The sequence below is a fragment of the Myotis brandtii genome, unplaced genomic scaffold (assembly GCF_000412655.1).
Source record: "Myotis brandtii unplaced genomic scaffold, ASM41265v1 scaffold995, whole genome shotgun sequence".
Lineage (NCBI taxonomy): Eukaryota > Metazoa > Chordata > Mammalia > Chiroptera > Vespertilionidae > Myotis > Myotis brandtii.
In genome coordinates this window covers 111,642-134,653 of record NW_005372150.1, presented here as the reverse complement: position 1 = coordinate 134,653, position 23,012 = coordinate 111,642, and the positions used below count along the sequence as shown (strand labels likewise).

General features: G+C 46.0%; 1 protein-coding gene across 3 annotated transcripts in view; it reads left to right on the top strand.

Annotated features, from left to right (window-relative positions):
- ACAD9 (acyl-CoA dehydrogenase family, member 9) overlaps window positions 1-19,524 on the top strand; it is an 83,594-nt gene extending 64,070 nt beyond the window's left edge. The window contains exons 8-18 of one of the 3 annotated variants that reach the window (XM_005886609.2): window positions 4,207-4,280; window positions 9,616-9,691; window positions 11,331-11,401; window positions 12,282-12,401; window positions 12,660-12,788; window positions 13,776-13,855; window positions 14,652-14,778; window positions 15,020-15,097; window positions 15,622-15,750; window positions 16,679-16,751; window positions 18,348-19,524. In XM_005886609.2, the coding sequence (XP_005886671.1) occupies window positions 4,207-4,280; window positions 9,616-9,691; window positions 11,331-11,401; window positions 12,282-12,401; window positions 12,660-12,788; window positions 13,776-13,855; window positions 14,652-14,778; window positions 15,020-15,097; window positions 15,622-15,750; window positions 16,679-16,751; window positions 18,348-18,448 (1,058 nt within the window). In that variant the 3' untranslated portion in view covers window positions 18,449-19,524. The remainder of the gene's footprint in view (window positions 1-4,206; window positions 4,281-9,615; window positions 9,692-11,330; window positions 11,402-12,281; window positions 12,402-12,659; window positions 12,789-13,775; window positions 13,856-14,651; window positions 14,779-15,019; window positions 15,098-15,621; window positions 15,751-16,678; window positions 16,752-18,347) is intronic. The other 2 variants (XM_014533636.1, XM_014533637.1) reach the window with 2 other exon arrangements.
- The last annotated feature ends 3,488 nt before the right edge of the window (window positions 19,525-23,012 follow it).

Below are 23,012 nucleotides of genomic sequence, written 5' to 3'. Positions count from 1 at the left end.
GTCTCGCGGCTGAGCTGGCGCCCAGGGGGAGGTTTCAGCCTCAATCTCTAACCATCCCCATTTTCTAGGAGTTCTCTGTCTTTCCTGGCTGCAGACTGTCTCTCAGCTGAATCTCCTCTGCTTGTTCGGGCTGTATGTTACCCGTTTCAGCTGCTCGCCCTTATCTGGTCCGGGACAAAGCACCAACACGTCCGTCTAAGCCTCCGCCATTTTTTCTTCCTCCGTGTGAGGTGATTTCACATTGTGGCTTCGATTGGCATTTCTTTGATGATTAGTGACGAGTATCTTTTCTCTGTATGTTCTCATTGGAGAAATAACTTTTTATTTTCTTTGCCCATTTTTCTATCAGATTTTTTAATTTTTGGGATTGACTTTTATGAGTTTCTTATATATTTTGGATATCAACCCCTTATCATTTGCAATTATATTTTCCCATTCAGTAGATTGTCTTTTTGTTTTGGTGAAGGTTTCCTTTGCTGTACAGGAGCTTATTAGTTTGATATAGTCCCATTTGTTTGCTTTTGCTTTTGGTTCCTTTGCTCGGGAGGTTGTATCCAAAAAGATATTACTCAGACTGATGTCAAATAGTTTGTTTCCTATGTTTTATTATAGGAGATTTAGTCTTTAACCATTTTGAGTTTGTTTATTTGTTTGTTTTTGTTTAATCCTCACCTGGGTATATTTTTCCATTGATTTTTAGAGAGAATGGAAGGGATGGAGGGAGGGGGAAAGAGAAAGAGAGGAAAAGAAACATTGATGTGAGAGAGACACATCAGTTGGTTGCCTCCTGACCAGGGATCAAAACTGCAAACCAGGTTATGCCCTTAACCAGGAATCAAACCCACAGTCTTTTGGTGGGCAGGCCGACCTTCTACCCACTGAACACACCGGCGAGGGCTTGAGTTTATTGTTGTATATGGTGTGAGAGAGTGTCCAGTTTTTCCAATACCACTTATATACTGGCCTTAACATCAGTGATGCTCAGCGCATGGAAAGATGCACAGTCACTGTGGCATTCTTTTCAATATAAATATAGTTGGTATACAGTATTATATTGGTTATATTAGTTGTTACTCCATTGTATATGTTTTACCTCTTTGGTCATAGACTATATAAGTGAGCGTTTATTTCTGTTCCACTGATCTATGTGTCTGCTTTTTTTGCCAGTATCATGCTGTTTTGATTATTACAGCTTTGCAGTGTAGTTTGAGATCAGGGAGCGTTATACCAGCAACTTTGTTCTTCTTTATTTGGGGTTGCTTTCATTATTTGGGGTTTTGTATTGTTCCATATAAATTTTAGGAATATTTGTTCTTGTTCTGAAAAGAATGACTATATATACACTACAATATGTGTTGCAGCATTACTTACAATAGCCCAAATATGGAAGCAACCTAAGTGTCCATTGATAGATGAATAGGTAAAGATGTGTTGTGTATATACATATGGAAAATTACACAGCAATAAAAAGAATGAAATATTGCCATTTGCAACAACATGGATTGATCTAGAAGGTATTATGCTAAGTGAAATAAGTGAGGCAGAGAAAGAAAAATACCAAATGATTTCATTTATATATAAAATCTAAAAAAATAAAACAAATGAACAAACAAAACAAAAATAGACTCATAGAAACAGAAGCCAAAGGTGTGTTACCAGAAGGGAGATGGTGGGAGGATGAGTGAAATGGGGAAAGGAAATATAGTCAATAATGTGATAATTTTGCACAAATTATTACGAGAATTAGTGTGGTGATTACATTGTAAGTTAATGTCGAATCACAATAATGTCTATATAATACTGTATACCAACTATATTTATATTAAAAAAGAATGCCACAGTCACTGTGCACCTTTCCATGCTCTGAGCATCAGTGATGTTAAGGCTAGCGAAACAGTCACAGTCTTGTGGAGTTCTCAGCCTTGTGAGGGAAGCATAGTGGATACGAAGAAGGGCAGTGGGTATCCTAGGTTAATATTTCATTGCAGGACACCCCATATTCCCTCCTTCTCTCACTTCCCTTTCTACCTGCCCAGACCTGTTTGTAGCCCCTGGTCAGCACTCGATTTACTTGAGGCTGGGTCTTGTGAGTGGCCCTCAGGCTGCCCAGAGATGCAGTGGTGTCCTCATAGGACTCTACCTCGTGGGACTCCTACTTCAGATCATGGAGAGTCTGGCTTCAGAGACTGCATACCACCCTGGCACCTCCAGACCCACTTCTGTCTGCCACCTTGTCCTTGGGGACCCTGTGTTCTGAATGGTGGTATTTGCCATGACATCTGCTTGGCCTCGGGGAGAGGGGGTGTCAGAGGGCCCGAGCTCTAACCTGGCTCTGGCACATAGAAGCTGTGTGTCCTCGAACAAGTTAGTTTGCTTTTCTTCAGTTTCCTCACCTTAAAAAAAGGGATGCCCTAGCTGGTTTGGCCCCGTGGATAGAGCGTCCGCCTGCAGACTGAAGGGTCCTGGGTTCCATTCTGGTCAAGGGCACATGCCCGGGTTGCGGGCTCAATCGCCAGTAGGGGCCGTGCAGGAGGCAGCCAATGAATGATTCTCTCTCATCAATGTTTCTTTCTCTCTCTCCCTCTCCCTTCCTCTCTGAAATCAATAAAAATATTTTTATAAAAGGGGAGAAGGATGATAATAGAACCTTCATTATGGAGGTGACATGAGAAGGGAGCATTACGATGTACGTAAAATGCTGAGTGCACATGGAAGCTGAAAATGTTAGTTATTGCTATTACTGATATTACCCACCATGACTGGTGCTGCCTGTTGAGTAATGAATGTTCCAACAGAGGAAGCAGCAGGCTCAGAGACCCTGAGATAAGAAAGAGCTCAGTGTGCTAGTGGGGAAAAGTGGCCAGAGGGACCAGGGTGGAGAGAAAGAGCAGGGCTGCCACTATACACTGCTGTGGGGGCACTGTCCATACTGAGGTCTGGGTAGGTAGTGCCCACTGGGATTATGCAGTGGCCCTGTGTGTGTATGTGGGGGGAGGGGGGCGTTGAGGGGCACAAGATGAGGTCAGAGAGGGAAAAAGGGTCCTCCCCACACCAGCAGCCTGTGAAGGAACAAGAGCTGTTAGGAGAAGGGCCTTGGCCTCACAGCCCATGTGCTTAAGCCATACATGAGACCCTGGTCAGCACTGATTTACAGAGAGATGAGTATTTCATTGTATTTTACAACCAGGCTGTTTGAACACAGCTGTAATCATAGAATAGGTTAGCAACCCTGGTTGCTCACACTTGGTTTGGCTGCTGCTTGGCTACTTGAGCCAGGTCTTCCCTGTCCTGAGCCTCCCTTTTCTCTGGCATTAGTTGCCGGGAGCCATTTCTTTATAACGTAACATTCAGAAGCACGCTGTTCCAGAGAACACAGTGGAGAAGACTCTGTCTGTCCTTTCCCCATCTCTTCCCTCACCTTGCCATGCTTACCTAACTGTTCTCATCACATTGACCTCCACTTCCCAACACGCCAGGTGCATGTTCACTGTAAGGTCTGCCAGTCATCCATCACTGCAGTAACTCGCCTGAGAAACCACCCAGGACTGGGCGTTTATTTCTCTCCCAGTTACCAGGTGCTGTGGGCTGGGTTCAGGTGTGCCATTTGTTCTCTTAAATACGCTGGAGTGAGTTCTCACAGAAGATCGTAAGAGCCCAAGCAGTCAAGCCAGACTGGATCAGCACATTGAAGGCCTCTCTGCTCATGTTGGTTGGCTCTATGGCCCTGGCCTCAGCAAGTTACATGGCCAGACCTGGCATTGTGGGTAGAGAAAGGCAAATCTCCTTCCACAGAGCCACAGTGCAGGGTTTGGCTGCATTGAGCAGAGTGAAATGGAACCGATACTCCCATTTGCAATGGGAGCCAAGCTTTTTTATTCTGTCTCTGGCTCTTTCTCATCCTTAAAACTTCACCTTAGAAAAGTCTGACATAAACCCTTAGTAAAAATAGTATTACCCATGCCCCTCCAACCTCCATTTCTGTTACAATGCTGTATTTAGTTTATCTGTCTCACTTAACAGTGTTGTAATATCTTGTTTATAGTTTATCTCCCTAAGTAAGGTGTGAGCTCCACGTGGACAGAAACCTGGTCTTTCTGTACTGTCCTGTCAGTAGATGTAGAATGAATGGATGAATGGATGAATTTCATGCCTGTGGGTAAGTGCAGAGTAGTTTTTGTCTCAAGTCTTTAATTTTGTGTATTTCAGCCTGTGAAGTCCATTTTGAAAACACCAAGGTGCCCATTGAAAATGTTCTAGGAGAAGTTGGAGGTGGGTTTAAGGTGAGTTGCCAGAAGCAGCTCCTGTGACTGCTGTGCGGTTTCATGGTGCTGTTTGTTGGCCCTAGCTTTCTGTATCATCCCTGCTTGTAGCAGACCAGCCTGTGCTGGCCCGGTGACCATGTGTGGTTCTCCTTTGGGAAATCAGCAAAGTGGAAAGGGAAAAAATTGCCTCCCAGTAGAGGAAGTGTGTGGTTAGAACTAAGTCTCTTCATTAATCAGTGAGGTTTTGTTTGCCTTGAGTAGGGACAAGATTCCTCTCCAGCACGCATGATAAAGCAGGCCAGTGGCACTGGAGAAGCACAGGTTCTCCAATGACTAGCCCTGGGTCCTGAAGCCCCAAGATGTTTTGTTTTTGAGTCAGATGTATTATTATATTTTTATTGACAGATAATTCATATAACATAAAATTCACTGTTTTCAATTGTACACATTGGTTGTTTTTAGTGTATTCGCTATGTTGTGCAATCATCACCATGGTTTAATTCCAGAACATTTCCATCACCCCAGAAATAAATGCCATCCCTCCCATTTCCAGTTTCCCCCAACCCTTGGCAATCACTATATTAATTTCTGTTTTTATGGACATATCATATAAATGTTATATATATGTGGCCTTTTGTGTTTGGCTTCTTATATGAAGTATTACTTTTTCAAAGTTTATCCAAGTGGTAGCATTTGTTATTCCTTTCAGAGGCTGGGTAATATTCCATTGTGTGGATAGACCACATTTTGTTTATTCATTTATCAGCTGATGGACCTTCTTATTGTTTCCACCTCTTGGCCATTATCAATAATGCTGCTATGAACATTTGTGTACAAGTTTTTGTGTGAACAATATGTTTTCAATTCTTTTGGGTATTTACCTAAAAGTGAAATTTCTGGGTCATATGGTGACTGTACATTTAACTTTTTGGGGAACTGCCCAGCTATTTTCCACAGTGGCTGCACCACTTTACATTCCCATCATCAATGTATGAGGGTTCTAGTTTCTCCACATCCTCATCAACACTTGTTATTGTCCATTTTTAAAATGATAGCCATCTTAGTGTGTGTGACATCATATCTCATTGTGGTTTGATTTGCATTTCCCTAATGACTAATACTGCATCTTTTCATGTGTTTATTTGCAATTTTTGGAAAAATGTCTTTTCAAATCCATTGCCCGTTTTTAAATGTCCTTTTTGTTGTTGTTGTTGCCCTGTCCTAATTTACTGAATCACTTAGTTAAGTATCTTTACCCTGGTAAGATCCTCTACCCTCTTGGCTGTGAAGCAGAGAACAGAGTAATACCTTCCTCCCCATGTCTTGAGAATCAGATAAATGCCATCAGCTAGTGCTCCTGACAGGATGCTACTTGGTGAATGTGGAACAAAGGGTTGTGGAGGTGGAAGGACAAACATGGGAGCAGCAGTCTGGGGCAGTGATAGGTTTGTTTGTCACCCTGAAGATATGCAAGTTAGAGAATATAGATAAAGAGAAAAAAATGAATTCTGAAACCTGTCCCCAAGAGGATTGGCATTCATTGTTCACATTTTTGTGCTATCTTTCTAGATTTTTATAAAGACCATTCGTCCCTTAAATCTGGTGTGAATGTGTACTATAGTCTGCATTTTTTCATTTATCAATAATCCTAATGTAAACCAAAGTTAATTTTAGACTATAAAAAATAATTAAAAGCATTTATTTGAGCAAAAGGAGCTGCAGCCCAGGAGACACAGATTCAGGGAAGAGCCTAAATTGTGTTCCACCAAGACAAAGGGGAGGCCCCTTTTATAGCAAAAGTTGTCCCCCAGGCTCTCAATTAGGTCTGTTTTATATAAATGAGGTGTCCAAAATGTGCAGTTCTGATTGGACAGGGCAGATCTCAGTCCCTTGGTAAAAGATCAAACCAGGGTTTCCTTGCAGGGGTTCAGTCTGAGGTTCTTCGAGGTATAGAGTACATGAGGAGCCCCTGTCAGCAAATGCCTGCTAGGCTCTTACTTATAAAACTTAGGCCCTTGGTTAACCATGGGGAATTCATTTCAGTAGATAAATTCCTTCTCAGGGTTCACATCAAAGGAATCTTTCTACTTTGGGGTCCACATAATCATCTTTTTATGCCAGTAAATGTATATTGCTGTAAGTGTTTAATGCTGCATAGTATTGCTTCATGTAGTGATACCAAGTTAAATGTTACCAGGTTCTCAGCACTGGGAATTTAATAGTGTTTTCACTTCTTTTCTACTCAGAACCACATTGCGTGGCATATATCCTTGTATATATCTTTGCATACTTTTTTTCTTTCTTTCTTTCTTTTTTTTTTTTAAGGGTTCTTTTCTTTAGTATATTTTTATTGATTTCAGAGAGGAAGGGAGAGGGAGAGATAGAAACATCAGTGATGAAAGAGAATCATTGATTGGCTGCCTCCTGCATGCCCCACATTGGGCATCGAGCCCGCAACCCAGGCATGTGCCCTTGGCCGGAATTAAATCCGGGAGCCTTCAGTCCAAAGGCCTACGTTCTACTCACTGAGCCAAACCAGCTAGGGCTTTGCATACTTTTCTAATTCTTTCATGAGTTTAAACACCGCTAGTGAAGTTACTGGGTCAGAAGGTGTGAATGTTTTTAAATTCCTGATCCTTGTTGCCAAATTTCCTTCTGGGAATTTGGACCAATGTCTACCCTTCAGTGTGGAGGATGTCCCTGCCCCTAGACCTTCCGGACGCTGCATTACATTTTTTCCCATTGTGTTAGGTAAAACATTTTTGTTTTAATATGCAAAGAAAAATAGATTTATAAATCCCTTTACTAATTTAGTGGGATTGTTTGCCAGTCAGCTTAATTACTAAAAAATGTGTCACACCTCAGTGATTCCAGAGATCACAAAATGATCAAAGTGAGTGGCTGATGAGAGATAAAAGTAAGAGCTTCTGCCCTGACTGGTTTGGCTCAGTGGATAGAGCATCAGCCTGCGGACTGAGGGGTCCCAGGTTCGATTCCGGTCAAGGGCATGTACCTTGGTTGCGGGCACATCCCCAGTAGGAGGTGTGCAGGAGGCAGCTGATCGATGTTTCTCTCTCATCGATGTTTCTAACTCTCTATCTCTCTCCCTTCCTCTCTGTAAAAAATCAATAAAATATCTTTTTAAAAAAAGAAAGTAAGAGCTTCTTCTTCTAGTGCAGTGATGGCGAACCTTTTGAGCTCAGCGTGTCAGCATTTTGAAAAACCCTAACTTAACTCTGGTGCCGTGTCACATATAGAAATTTTTTGATATTTGCAACCATAGTAAAACAAAGACTTATATTTTTGATATTTATTTTATATATTTAAATGCCATTTAACAAAGAAAAATCAACCAAAAAAATGAGTTCGCGTGTCACCTCTGACACGCGTGTCATAGGTTCGCCATCACTGTTCTAGTGCCTTCAGGTTTTATCAGTAGTCAGACTGCTTAGGGCACAGAGGCAGTTAACTGACAGAGGCTGTTCAAAGAATGGGTTGCATCTTGCATCTGGGAAAATTGAGATCTAGACTGTACTTATGGGAATTATAGAAGGGAGTTATTTTGTAGTAGAAAAGGTGATAAAGTGCAAGTGCTGATGCAGGAGGAGAGGACTGAGGTTAGGGGGGAAGATCAGTCTTTGAGTTTGTGAGCCCCTTTTCAGCTGTGGCTAAACCCATCAGGTCTTTGATCCACAGGAAATGAGACCTAGTATCAAATTATTTTCTCCTTTTATTTTCGTTTTGTTGTTTTAAGTGAAAAATTAAGCATGAAGGGGCTGTGAAGTAAATTTTGTTCATAAAACTATGAGTTAGCTTTTGAGAGCCCAGTTAAGAAGAGGGAAGAGGAAATACAGATGGGATTTCCTCTTCCCTCTTCATGTCCTGGTCAGTGTCCTCCCACATTCTGAGACATCAAGTCTGAAGTTAGAGTTAGAGGCTCCACCCTTCTCTCCTCCCCCCACCCCCCCAAAGAGGCAGGGCAGGACCTGAATGTAACACTATGATATGATGTGACTTAACCAAGCTCCCTTCCCCATCCAGTGCAAGGTTTGGCCTTGTCCTCCATGTTTTCCAATTGCCTTGGATTGAATATTTAGAACCAATACTTGCACTTCCCAGTAACTGGAGCAGTTGTTTCTAGTCTCTCCAGTCCCACAGAATCTGTTTTGCGGGATTCTACCATTGATTTAACAAGTAAACAAAAATGCAAATTGGTTTGCCTATTTTATAATGCTAGTCACACATAAGCAAGCCATCAATAAAAAGCAGTATTGCATTTTCAGTTTTGCTTTTAGGAAAACTATAGCGTTCACAGACACCTTTCTACCCCCAGACCCCAGCCCTGCCTTTCAATGCTGGACTTGGGATGCCCTTTCTCCCTGGGATGGCCAGGTAGACCTAGCTGAGGGATCTCTTGGGTGGGAACATTTGCTACCCAACATACCCTCTTCCTACACCAAAAGAAACATGCCCACCCATTCCTACTGGACTTGTGTACCCCCTTTACTCCACCATTATTACCACGGGCCACCTGTTGCCTAATCAGCTGTTTGCCTCTGTGCCCCCTGTAGTCGGTAAGGGGACACCACCATGAATCTAGATAGACTAGATAGATAGACACTTAGGAAGCAGTGTGTGCACACAAATGTATGCCTGTTCCTCATCACAAGCCACTCATCATCTGCATTAGGTAGGAAGTTAAAATTGATAAAGAGGAGAGAAACTGACAAAGCTCCTTAAGAAATACGTCATCATTGTAGGAATTTGGTGGAGGAGGAGCATGTCATGGCAGTGTAAGGGGCTGGTTCAGTGGAGAGAGCACAGGCCTAAATGCAGGCAGATGTTTGCTGTGTGGCCTTGGGAGAAGCCCCTCGTCTCTCTAAACCTCAGGTTCTTCATCTGTACAATGAGAACCCTGATGCGGAAGCAATGTTGGGAAGGTGTAAGTAGCTGGCAGCATGTACCCAATAAGTCTTACTTGCATACTTTTCTTTCTTTTCTTCCCGGGGCCTAAGAGGATTCACGTGTTCCTTTAGAACGAAGTTATTCAGTTCCTTTTTAGGAGGCGACTCCGAGCCACAGCAGTGATGGTGTGACCTTGTTTTGAAGTGTTGGAACTGTGCTCTCTCCCTGCTCAGTGAGGATTGGCAAGATGATTAACTCAGCCCAAGTACTGGCACAGAATTCTTTAGGGACTTATCTTTTGTTTTCAAACCTTCTGGTAAAAATAGACAAGCACTGTTGTGGTCTGTCACCTTCAGTCCTCCAGGCCCTTGGGCTGTTCCCAGCACAGTATGGGCAAGCAGGACTCTGTGGGAGTGGAATCCACAGTGAGCCCATGCTTTCTCTGCAGGTGGCCATGAACATCCTCAACAGTGGGCGGTTCAGCATGGGCAGTGCTGTGGCCGGGATGCTCAAGAAATTAATCGGTAAGTATGTCAGGGACAGCAGCCCTTTGCGACACAGCCTCGCCCCTGCTGCCTCCCCTCCAGCCTGGACGCTCTGCCATGTGCTCACGACAGACGGTGCTGAACATCGGGCAGATGGTCTCACTCAAGTTTAGGACCTGGGCTGTGGTTTAGATCAAAGAATGTACTCGGTCTGTCCCCAAAGGGTGAGTGTTCATGTTTCAGCACTCCTCTATTTTACCTGCTCAGAAAGGATAGGAGGAGGGGAGTGGACATTCTGTCAGAGATGAAGCGGGTAACTGCTCTGACCCCTAGGAGCAGAGCTACTTAGTGAGCATCCAAGTGTGAGCCAGACACCTGTAAACATTAGCCCTGGTTCTCCCAAGATCCCCGTTTTGTAGGTGACTCTTTGCACAGTGGGTGAGGAGTGGGATCAGGTTTGGAACCCAGATCTCTCAGCCTCTCAATCTTCCCTTTGTTTTTTCTGTTAGGATGCCTGAAATCTGGATTTTCCTTTGCCAGTAAACTTAAAATAGCCCTATAAGGTTTTTGTTGGGCACAGAACATGATTACTACATTAGTTTTGTGGGAAATGCAGGGGGCACTGGCCACGGATGGTGGGAGATACCCAGCGGCTGTATACACTGAGGGCTTATGAAGTTCCTCAGAGTTCAGGGCAAGGTGGGATGGGAAGGCTTTGCTTTGGGTTCTTACCTTCCTTTTATAGATGAGGAGACTGATGCTCAGAGAGGGTAAGGGTTTTGCCCAAGGCCATGTACCTGGGCCTAAAAGCTGGTCCTGTCAGACGCCAAGCTCAGGGCTTGTCTCACTCTGCTGAGCTGCTCCCAAGACCCTGAAGTCCTCTGGATTTCTTTCCCATTCGGAAATTCCTCAGTACAAGAGCTTTGTGGGGCTGCTCACGGCCAGCCTCTCCCCAAAGGATGTAGAACGATGATATCCCAAGTCCCGGAAATGTGTGAATGTGGGTGCCTGTTTACCATCTGAGCCCACCATGAGAAGCAGTTGTGATTGGATCATACCTGTGGGAATGTTTGGAGAATGCCGACTGTAGGGGCGGGGGCTGCTGACTGGGTGGGATGCTGCCCTATTCAGTTGGGTGCCTTCGCAGCTGGGACCATGACGCAGCTTGTGTTCACATCTGTGCACTTTGAAGCCATAGGCCCAAGTTTTCAAAAACAGATCGCCTTCCCGCTTTGGGGATGAACAGCTGTGACAGGTGTGAGCCAGTCCCTACTTCTGTCTAGGGCGTTTATGGGGGCATGACTTGGTGCTAGGCGCCTTCCACCTGCATCGTGCAGTCTTCACAACTCTGTGAGATCAGTGGTATTGTTCAGGAAGGTGAAGTCGCTTGTCTTGGGCTACCAGCTGGTAAGAAAAAGTACCAGACTCAGACCTATGTCTGACTTCAAATTGTGCTTCACGTCTGTCCTGTGTGCTCTGGGCACCACTGGGCGTGGATAGTCCCTCCTCCAGCCTGGCTTTGCTAGAAAGCAGGGGCTCTGTCTTTCAGGGGGCTTGGTCTCAGCAGACTGTTTCACATAGTTTCTGCCTGAGGGCTGGAAGGTGATGATGACAGCCTTAGTAAATTATCGTAGGACAACCAGAAAATTGTTCTTTTAAACACTCTGTTCTTCTTCAGAAATGACTGCAGAATATGCCTGCACGAGAAAGCAGTTCAACAGGAGCCTCAGTGAATTTGGATTAATTCAGGTACTAAGGTTGTACAAGTGGCACTGTATGGATTTCACTGTGTGAGCATTGTGTCTTTCAGTGTCTGTACTGGTGACTTCTGTAAGTGACTGGGGAAGAGGACAGGCTTTATTTAATGTGACACCCTTTTTTTAAAAAAAATATATTTTTATTGATTTCAGAGAGGAAGAGAGAGGGAGAGATAGAGCATCAATGACGAGAGAATCACTGATCGGCTGCCTCCTGCACGCCTCCTACTGGGGATTGAGCCAGCAACCCGAGCATGTGCCCTCGTCCGGAATCAAATCCAGGACCCTTCAGTCCGCAGACCAATGCTCCATCCACTTAGCCAAACCAGCTAGGGCGATTTTATTCACCTTTAGAGACCACTACTGTGGGAGGGGCTTTACGGAGGAATTGGTATATAAAAATGACCCTGAAAGGCAAGTAGGATTTCAAAGCAAAATCCAAAGGAGGGATGCTAGGCCAGGACCATAGTGCTAGAGGTGGGAGAGTATCTGGTGTGTTTGGAAAAGCAAGAAGCCCTGCTTTGCTTGCTGGGGCATAGAGTATATGCAGAAGTGGCTGGAAAGGTAAGTTAAGGGTGTGCTGTGAAGGGTCTTGAGTGACAGGGTATTTGATAGGTGAGGTGAATGACCTGTGTCTGTGTAGCAGAGGGAGGCTGAGGAGGAGGTTCCAGTTACTATGGAAGTGGTCGGCGGGAGCCAGGGAAAAGGTCTTAGAACTGGCCAGGAATGTGACACCCTTTTGTGAATGCTCAGGCTCGGTTCTCTTGTATAGTGTGAGGCTTTGGACTTCATTACCTTCTCTGCTGGTTGGCAGATTTGGTTCTCAGCACATATAAAATGCTTCTTGCTTTTATTTTTTTTTAACACTCCAGGAAAAGTTTGCCTTGATGGCTCAGAAGGCTTATGTAATGGAAAGTATGGCCTACCTCACTGCAGGGATGCTGGACCAACCAGGGTTTCCTGACTGCTCCATGGAGGCTGCCATGGTGAAGGTAATCCCAGCACAGCCCGAGGGGAGCTGAGGAAAGCTCCTTAGCTACTGTGGGGTCCGTGTGGTCAAGGAAGATAAAGGACTTGCCTGAGTTCATCCAGTGAGACTGTGACAATCAGAGCTCCTGCCTCGTTCGGTCTCATCTCAAAGCCCAGTTCTCTCTTGAGCCTCCCATTCCATCCCCAGCCACTCTGCCCCTGTTCTGAGGCCTTCCTTTTGGAAGGGAGTTGGCACTGACCTTCTCCCGGGTCTGTGGCAGGTGTTCAGCTCAGAGGGTGCCTGGCAGTGCGTGAGTGAGGCGCTGCAGATCCTCGGCGGCTCGGGCTACATGAGGGACTACCCGTACGAGCGCATGCTGCGTGACACCCGCATCCTGCTCATCTTTGAGGTGCGTGCCCTGATACCAGATCCACCTCGTTCTGCCATGGACCCCCTGAGCCTCCTGGTTCTGGGCCCAGGCTGGCTTCTGCGTTCTGTCATTTAACCCTCTTCACAACCCTGCCTAGACCCTGTTCTGCAGACTGAGAGGCCAAGCATTTCACCTAGGGTCTCACTTCCAAGGGCCCTTCTGTTGAGCCTACCACCTCCTGGCAAACCACTGCAGGTCTTTGCCAAGTTGCTTTTGCCAGCTGTGGTGGGACAAACAGAGATCTTCTCATAGGAAGGCCTCAAATGCTCTCTCTGGGTCTGGGTTTTCTTCTCAGTATATTGAGGGAGCTTAGGAGGGTCATCTCTGAGGGCTTTCCCAGCCTGGCAGTTCTTGCCCTCTACTTGCTGTCCCCCATGAATTCACAAGCCTAAAGGTGCTGGGAGGGTCCTGGGTGGGGAAGACACCTCAGACACATCCCACCTTTGGAGTGCTAGTGGTCTTGATTGTGTGGACCGACTGACCAAGGAGGAAACCAGAATACCAGGGAGTGAGGGACAGGTGCATCTCTCCTGAGGGACTGAAGTCTTAGGAAGCAATTGCACTTGAGGGCAGAAAGGATTTTGACCAGGCATAGGGGAGGCTGTATGGGCCGAGCACAGGGAAGTAGAGCATCCTAGGCCCAGACAGGAGCTTACCTGCCCCCTCTAAGTGAGTGGAGGTAGAATAAGCAAGCCTTTGTGGGAGTATTGGCCAGGCCTGCTTCATGGGCTGGGGCAGGTGATGGAGCAGGTGAGGGGGGAATGGAAAGGAGACAAGCAGCCAGGTTATATAGGACCTTGGTTTTTTACTCTGGGGGCAGTGGAAATGATAAAAGGTTATAGCCCTGCTTGAATGGCTTCCACGGTGTGAGCGAGCAGGCAGTAGCACGGTCCACCCAGTCGCACATGCAGGATGCTGGGGCTAACTTCCATGGGGCAGCTTTGACCTCTGTACTGCTGACCACAGGGAACCAATGAGATTCTCCGGATGTACATCGCCCTGACAGGCCTGCAGCACGCCGGACGCATCCTGACAGCAAGGATCAAGTAGGTGCCATTCCCACTCTGCTCCTTGGGTCCCACCTGGGAAAACAAGAGTGGGTGAGCAGTATTATCCTTGAAAAGCCGAGCCCATTCGCTGGCTGGCTGGAGAGAGGGAAGGTGGGCAGGAGCCTTGGCCAGTGAGTGTTTGGCCTTGGAAACTGGGCTCCAGAGTTCGGCCATTATTTGAGGCTGACAGGAGGAGCCAGCTACTCAGTGAAGCCCTCACTGCCCTGCCCATGGGCTCACTCCCTGGACAGTTCCTGTTTCCTATGCTGCAGGGACTTTTGTTTTCAGGATCTGGGAATGAGAGATGCCCCTTAAATAGATGCCAGGCTCCAAGGCCAACACAAGAACAATTTGTTTGTTTTCTCTCTCCCTTGCTCTTGCCCTCTCTTGCTCCTCTCAATCCCCATCCTGAGGCCAGGGCAATTAGAAATCACTGCTGGAGCCCAAGAACAGGTTGCTCAGAGCATATTGCAAAGTATTTACTGGAGAAGAATGACCTGGAAGCTGGCTGTGGCTCAGCTCCTTGTGGAGGGAACACAAGAATAGCTCTACCTCAGAGGAGACTGGCTGCTATCGGACAGGCTGGCCGGACTCAGCCTGCAGCCAGGTGCCCAGAGTGCCCAGACTAGGGGAAGGTCATATTGGGCCTGGGTTGGCACTTTATGGCTTTGCATAGTCAGGGAGAAGGAATGGGTGCCCTAGAGCTCTGGGGTACCTATTGGTGGGGGTTTTGTTGCTGGGCAGTGGGAAGAACAGCAGGGCCTCAGGTCATGGGGCCATGGGCTTTCTGCAGCGAGCTTAAACGGGGCAATGTGACCACTGTCCTGGAGACCGTTGGCCGGAGGCTTCGGGACTCCTTGGGCCGAACCGTGGACCTGGGATTGACAGGGAATCTCGGAGTTGTGCACCCCAGTGTTGCGGTGAGTGAGCCCAGCAGGTATAGCCTGTCAGATATCTTCCTCCCAGAAGGGATGTGACCAAGGGTGATGGGGAGGACCAGTCAGTCTGAGGGACAGCTGATGTCCCGTCTCCACCCTGTCACAATGGAGAACAGCCTGCATGTTAGCCAGGCCTGGGCCCTGGAGGCCCTGCCATCCCAGTGGGACAGGATGGCACCATGGGGAGGAGGTGCTGAGCTGAGTCCTTTCCTCTGGCCTCCAGGACGGTGCCAACAAGCTCGAGGAGAACGTGTATTACTTCGGGCGCACTGTGGAGACGTTGCTGCTCCGCTTTGGCAAGGTAGTCAGGCCCCTGCCAGACCCAGGGGTGGCAGGCCCTCCAACTTTGGGGTCAGGGAAATGGGGCCAGCATCTATGAGATAATGTTTTACCAAGTGTCCACCTTTAGAACCAAGCCCAGGAAGAAATCTACTCACCATGGAGGGGTGGAATGGGGAGGCAGGGCTGATGGGGTGGGTGCCCTGCTGGGGAGCCCCCTCCAGATGAAGAGAGGCTCCTGCATTTGTGGGGGGAAGCCTCAGCAGGGCATGAATCTCACGACCTGATCTGGGAGGCTCTGCGGCTGAAGATGTATTAATTAAGCCCTGGCCTCTGGTCTCAGCCAGGTTCCTGGGACTTGGTCTTACCTTTACCCTTGCCCAAATCTAGACAGAGTGAAAGGAAAACAGGCGGCCACCGGGAGCCAACTTCTCACAATCCCGAGGCATAAAATGAGGCTCAGAGATGTGAAATGTGCCCAGGGAGGGACTGTGGGGGATGGGATCGCAGGTAATGGGCCTCCACCCTGGGGCTCTGTGTTCCCAGACCATTGTGGAGGAGCAGATGGTCTTGAAGCGGGTGGCCAACATCCTCATCAACCTGTACGGCATGACAGCTGTGCTGTCTCGGGCCAGCCGCTCCATACGAGCAGGACTCCGGAACCATGACCATGAGGTGAGCCTGCTCTGCCCTGCCCTGCTCTACTCGTCCACACACAGGTAGCTTCCCACTGGCTTTGTCCTGCTGCACTCAACTGAGGCCCGGTGGTTGGGGGTGGGATCATTGAGTGGCATGGCCCAATTTAGCAGTCTCAAGTGGGAGGGCTGGGCAAGTCAAGGGGCTTGGAACCCCAGAGAGAGAGTAAAGTGCAGGGTCTGTGCAGCGGTTGACCTGGAGGCTGGTGGGTTTGCCGAGTTGTGGCTGTGGCCTGTGGTAAGTACTGAAGTTCCAATGGGAGGGAGGGTCCATGTCTGCTCAGGACACAGGGCCACTCCCTTTCATTTTCCCATTTGAGAGAAAAGGGTGGGTGAGTGATGGAGTCCTACACCCAGTGCCCTCACCCTGTCTGTCCTCCTCACCCTGCTAGAGGAGTCACTGAGTGCCTATGGATTTGGTCTTCATGTGCATTGACTCATAGTAGCCAGTGTCCACAGGAATTGTGATGTCTCTCTCACAGCGGAGGAAACTGAGGCTCAGAGATGTTGAGTAATTTGCTCTTGGGACAGAGCTAGTTTGGCTCTGGGCTGGAATTAGTACCTAAGATTGTGTCACTTCTGAGCCAAGCTTCTTGACCCCAGCCAAGCTGCCCAGTGGTTCTTTGAAGTTTAGAGCAGTGGTTCCCAAACTTATTTGGCCTACTGCCCCCTTTCCAGAAAAAATATTACTCAGCCCCTGGAAATTAATTTTTTTTAAATTTTAATAGCAGTTACTCATTGCCCCCAAATGCACCTGTGGCCATCACCGCCCCCCTGGATCGCTGCAGCGCCTACCAGGGGGCGGTAGCGCCCACTTTGGGAATCACTGGTTTAGAGGTCAGTCACCAGGGAGGGGGAGCCCTATGGCCCAGAGAGCTCAAGGTTCTCTCTGACCTTGGTTCTGGCAGGTTCTGTTGGCCAACATCTTCTGCACAGAAGCTTATTGCCAGAATCTCTTCACCTTATCTCAGCTGGACAAGTGTGAGTAGGGTTGCCTGGGGGAGGAAGGAAAGGGTCTGATTCTAGGCGACTGTTGATGGTGAGCTTCTTCTGGACCCTGTTGCCGGGGTTCATGTCCCAGCATCAAGAAGCGTTCAGGAATCTGGAAAAGGCGCTGTGCGTAGATGACATAGAAATCCAGAGACTAATAAAGAGTCCGGAGACGAGTTATAATTTTAAAAGGCATTGGGGGTCAGAGGACCTTCACCTAATGGAACTGAAGACTACCTCCTTGCCTAGGACCTTTGCTTTTTTTAAAAAAATATATTTTATTGATTTTTTACAGAGAGGAAGGAAGAGGGATAGAGAGTTAGAAACATCGATGAGAGAGAAACATCGATCAGCTGCCTCCTGCACATCTACTGGGGATGTGCCGGCAACCAAGGTACATGCCCTTGACCGGAATCGAACCTGGGACCCTTCAGTCCGCAGGCCAACGCTCTATCCACTGAGCCTAACCGGTTAGGGCAGGACCTTTGCTTTTATTAACACAATTTGTCTGTCCTAAGACAGGGTGGAGATAATACACCTCAAAGGGTAAGGTTTCAAAGGGTACAGAGGCATTGTCAGTTTGGGGAATAGCCTACGGCTGTTCAGGTGTTTGGCCAGTAGGAGGCAATAACATGTAGATTAAGATGCCCTTTAACTGTCTGGCAGCCACAATCAGTTTCCTATTCAAGGCTTGGGGAAATGCCTTTAGCCATTCCCAGATGGTGACTACATGTGTGACTCAACCCTGTTGAGTCCCCAAGTCTCATCAACCTTTTGATGAAACTCTTAAAATTATGACGTGCTGGAATTGGTCTATGGCACCCTGTCAGGCTCCCATGGCCTGCTGGCTACTCACAAACTTCTGCCTTGAGTGAGGGCTAAGACCTCCACTGGCAGCGAGGCAGGAGCACGAATCTGCAGGTGCAAGCTCTGCCAGAGCCCCTGTGCGGGCCCTGCAGCATCTGCCCAGGGAAGGTTCACAAAGGAAGGAGACATTTCCCTTGCCTTTTCACTCGAACACTGCAGTGGAGAGGAAGCTGCCCCTCTCACAGATGACCTGGGATGCTCTTCTAGACCATCTGCTCAGTCTGGAATGCTCCTATGGCCATGTCTTAGAATGTATAGCTTAAATTCTCCTCTGACCTTACAGTCCTGCTGGCCTCAAGGCTTTACATCATGTGTTCCAACAGAGCCCAGCCCTGTTGCTAAGAGATTGTGGAGAGGGGCACATAATTCTGTGTAGGTTCTGGCTCAGGGTGCTGTTCAGGCACCCTCCACAGTGCTGACTTGACTGTTAATGTGCTTTGGAGATGAGGAGATGGTTTCTCCTGCAATAATAGGCTTGCATCGCAAAGGGTCTTTTATTGAGCAAGTGCCTTCTCCCACAGGATCTAGAGTTTTTAGGGATTAACAAGATGATCCCTTTGTTATTCAGAGTAAAGCCTCTATGTACAGCCCAGAATCACTTCCTGGGGGTTTGGAGGGGTGGTGGGGATACCCACAGGCTGACTGTTAGGAAAACTGTTCCAGCAATATTCCTGTTGTCACAATGCAGACAGATCACCCGCTGTCTTCTTTCCCTCCCAGATTCTCCAGAAAATCTAGATGAACAGATCAAGAAAGTATCCCAGCAGGTCCTAGAGAAGCGAGCATACATCTGTGCCCACCCTTTGGACCGGACATCCTGAAGCAGAGGGATGGTGGTCACTGTTGCCGCCAGCCCCCAGGCCACAGCCTGTTGCTGGACAACTCTCACTTTTTCCAGAAGGTGTTGAACTTGGGGTTATTTTAAGTTGAACTTTATTCCCAGTCTTTACCTGAGGTCTTTCTCTTCGCCTGGAGAAACTTCTTCTAGGCTTGATCTGTGAGCACTGCTGCCTAACATGATCATTCCAGGTTCCTAGTGGAGATGGAGATGGATAGAGAGAGAATGGAGTTGCTGAGACCTGGAATTAGAGGATACGCTCTTAGTTTAGGAGACCTCAGAATGGAAACGGGCGCTTGAGCTGCTGCCTCTGTCGCATGAGCCTGCGGGGACCTATTTCGGGCATGGACGGCCATTTCTACTAGACCACACCTTTCCCAAGAAATAGCTTGAAAGCTGTGTATGTGTCATTCATTCAGACTAGCAGCAAAATATACTTAAAACATGTACCAGGAACCACTTAACAAAAAAAGAATATAAAATGGCACAGTTTGTGTTTACCCTTCTAGTCATGTTTTTCCTCAGAACCAGCCTTTAATGGATGGCAGCATGCTCCTAAAAACCACCCTTTGGTGATGGCTCTCAGTCTCTTTTGTCCTCAACCTGTGAGAAGAAGGCCTTGAAAGCTGAGGAGCAGGTTCCCTCTGCAGGGCCATGGGGATTATGAGCCCTATCTTTGATCCCTCTCGGTGATGGCTGGAAAACAGCATTGCTTGGTACATGACAACATATGCTTGTTTCCACCTGGGTTTTTCTGTCTGTTTTCTTTGCAAGGATTGCCTGTCTACAGTGGACCAGAAAGTTGACATTGCCTAAGGCCACTGGAACTGGTACATACAGCACCTGAGTTTAGAGAATGGAAAATAAAAGTAGCAACACCTACAAACATCCCCAAAGGAAGGGGAAAGTAAGAATAGATACTTTTGAAGAAATAATGAGTATCGAATTGATAAGGAAAATTCCAAGCTTGGACACATTTTTAGTGAGATTTAAAACAAAGGCAAAGATGAATTCTGAAAAGTAACAGAGAAAAAGGGCAGGGCACCTGTGAAGGAAAAAGTACGATGAACATCAGATCCCACAACAGCAATGCTGTAAATAAGAAGGTAAAGAACTTGAACCTGCAGATTTTTTGTTTTGTTTTGTCTTGGTTTTGTTTTTAATTGAATTTAAAATAATGAAAAGGCAAGCCACAGACTGGGAAAATATATTTGCAATACATGTGACTGACAACTGATCCAGATAAAAATAAAATAAAAAACCCACAAGCCAGTAAGAAAAATACAACTAAACTTCTTTTAAATAGAGGAAAAATATATAGTTAACAGGCACGTCACAAAATGAGATATCCAAATGGCCAATCATATGAACAGGTACTCAACATTATTACAGATATTTATAAGTATATATATGTGTGTTGAAAATAAGCTAATGCAGGAAGGCATACTGTATGGTTCCATTATATCAAGTTCAACAAGCAAAACTAATGTGGTGACACTTTAGGATGTTAGTTAATGGGGAAGGGATATGATACTTTCTGGGTGATAGAATTCTTCTACATGCTGATTTGAGTAATGGTTTCACAGATACCTATATATGAAAGCCTAAGTGACCATTACAACCAGACGACTGGTAGCTATGACGCGCACTGACCACCAAGGGGCAGACGCTCAATGCAGGAGCTGCCCTCTGGTGGTCAGTGCGCTCCCACAGCCAACCTCCTGCTGCCAGCCAACCTCCCACAGTCCCTCCCCCCAGCCAGCCAGCCCAATTAGCCTGGATTGGGACTGGGCAAGATGGCCCCGATTGGCCAGGAGGGACCCCACCTGTGCATGAATTCGTGCACCAGGCCTCTAGTATCTATATGTATGTGTGTGTGAATGACTTAAGATTTATGCATTTTACTAACTTTAATGTATTAAAAAAAAAGAAAAGAAAACTTGACATAAGAAAACCATAAGTGAATATTCTGTGAGAGAAAGCCATTGTGCAAGAATAGAAGCCTTTTAATATTTTACAAGAATATATATTACAAGAATAGAAGCCTTTTAATGATAGTGGCCAGCATTTGCTAGTATTGTCTATATGCTTTCCATCCATCATCTGATTAAATCTTCATTATAACTCTATGGACTCAGAATTTTTAATTATCTTGTGCAGTTGAGGAAACTGGAACCATACGTTTCCATGACTTATCAAGGGTTATAAAGCTAAAAGGGTAGTAGATCTAGAATCTAAATCTTAGAATATTTGGTTCCAAAGCTAGTGCTCATAATGACTCTACTACATTTACTCTCTGTTATAAATGAAATGATTCATAAAACTATCATTGTGCCAAAAATGGAGCTTTTACAAATAAAATTCTCTGTCATTAGAAAATAAATACATAGGAGGAGAAAGAAACAAATCCCTAATCATACTGTATTTGGATATTTTAACAGACTTCCTCTAGTGAGGGAAGAAACAGAATTTAAAGATACGGTTATAGAAGATTTGAAAAAAAGATTGACATATATAGAACATTATCAACAACTACAGGAATACACATATATTTCAAGTAAGTTGGGACATTTACCAGAATTGATATGCTGAACCAAAAATCAAATCTCAGCAATGGATAGAAGATATACAGTAAAATCAAGGTAGAACTCAGTAACAAAAAGATATGGGTAACTGAAACTTCCTAAAGTATTTAGAAATTAAACAGTATACTATTAAATAACCCATGTGTCAAAGAAAAAATAAAAATGGAATTAGAAATATTTTTAACTGAGTCATTATGAACATATGTATTTAAACTTGGGGAATGCAGTTAATGTTCACAGAAAATTCACAGCCAAAATGAATATAATAAAATGATAAATACTTAAAATCAATTATCTCAATATCCATCTGAAGAAATTAGAAAAAGAACAAATTAAATCTAAAAATAAAAAAATGAATAAGCAGAAATCAACAATATCCTATATAATAAAAGCCTAATATGCTAAGTGTCTGGTTGTCTGTTCAACCAATCAAAGCATAATATGCTAAGGCCGCTGAACTGCTCATGACGTGCACCACTGACCACCAGGGGGCAGACGCTCCAAACAGGTTAGCTTGCTGCTGGGGTCCGGCCAATCAGGACTGAGCAAGACAGCTGGACATGCTCTGGAGCCCTCCCATAGTCCCTCCCCGGCTGGCCAACCTCCCGCATCCCTCTCTGGCCCCAATCATGCACTGGTGTGGTCCCTTGGCCTGGCCTGCGCCCTCTCACAATCCAGGACTGTTCAGGGGTGCCGGAGAACTGGTTTCAGCCCAATGGCGAAATGACCAGTTGCTATGACACGCACTGACCACCAGGGGGCAGATGCTCAACGCAGGAGCTGCCCCCTGGTGGTCAGTGTGCTCCCACAGGGGGAGCACCACTCAGCCAGAAGCCAGGTTCACGGCTGGCAAGCGCAGCGCCGGTGGCAGGAGCCTCTCCTGCCTCTGCGGCAGCACTAAGGATGCCCAACTGACGGCTTAGGCCTGCTTCCCAAAGTAAGCGGGCCTAAGCCATCAGTCAGACATCCCCCGAGGGCTCCCAGACTGCGAGAGGGCGCAGGCTGGGCTGAGGGACAACCGCCCCCCCCCCCAGTGCACAAATTTCGTGCACTGGGCTTCTAGTAAAAAATAAAGGTATAATATGGAAATCAAAGGAGCAATGGAGAATATTGGTTCTTTGAAGAGAATATTGCATTCATAAATACAATTTCTTTTTTAAAAAATATTTTATTGATTTTTTACAGAGAGGAAGGGAGAGGGATAGAGAGAAACATGGATGAGAAGCATCGATCAGCTGCCTCCTGCACACCCCCCACTGGGGATGTGCCCGCAATCAAGGTACATGCCCTTGACCGGAATCGAACCTGGGACCCTTCAGTCTGCAGGCTGACACTCTAGCCACTGAGCCAAACCAGTTAGGGCCATAAATGCAAAACAAGGTTTTAAAATTTTTAGGACAAAATAATAATTTTATGACCTAGGGGTAGGAAATAATTACTTAAGGCAAAAAATACAAATCATAAGGGTAGAAATGGAAAATTTACAAAATTTCAAATAATTTTAATCAATAAAAGACATTAAGAGAGTGAGAAGACAGACAGCAGCTGATATATGCCACATATATAAAATGCCACCAGGCTAGCATTGAGAACATTAAAACACCTAAAATTCAAGGAAAATTTTTTATTAACAAATTTATGAACAGATATTCAAATTCACTAGTAAACAATGAAATGCAAATTAAAACCTCCATGTGATACTATTACACATCAGATTAACAATAAGTCTGGCTATAACCTGTGTGCATGGAAGTAGAATAATTGGAAATCATGCATGGTTGCTGGGTATACATTGGTATAACCATTTTGGAAATTAAAGTATTATCCTGGCAAATGAAAATGCTACTAAGCAATTCTAATTCTAGGTATATATCTTGCATATATATATACTAGAGGCCCGGTGCACAAAAATTTGTGCACTCGGGGGGGAGAGGGGGGCCCTCAGCCCGGCCTGTGCCCTCC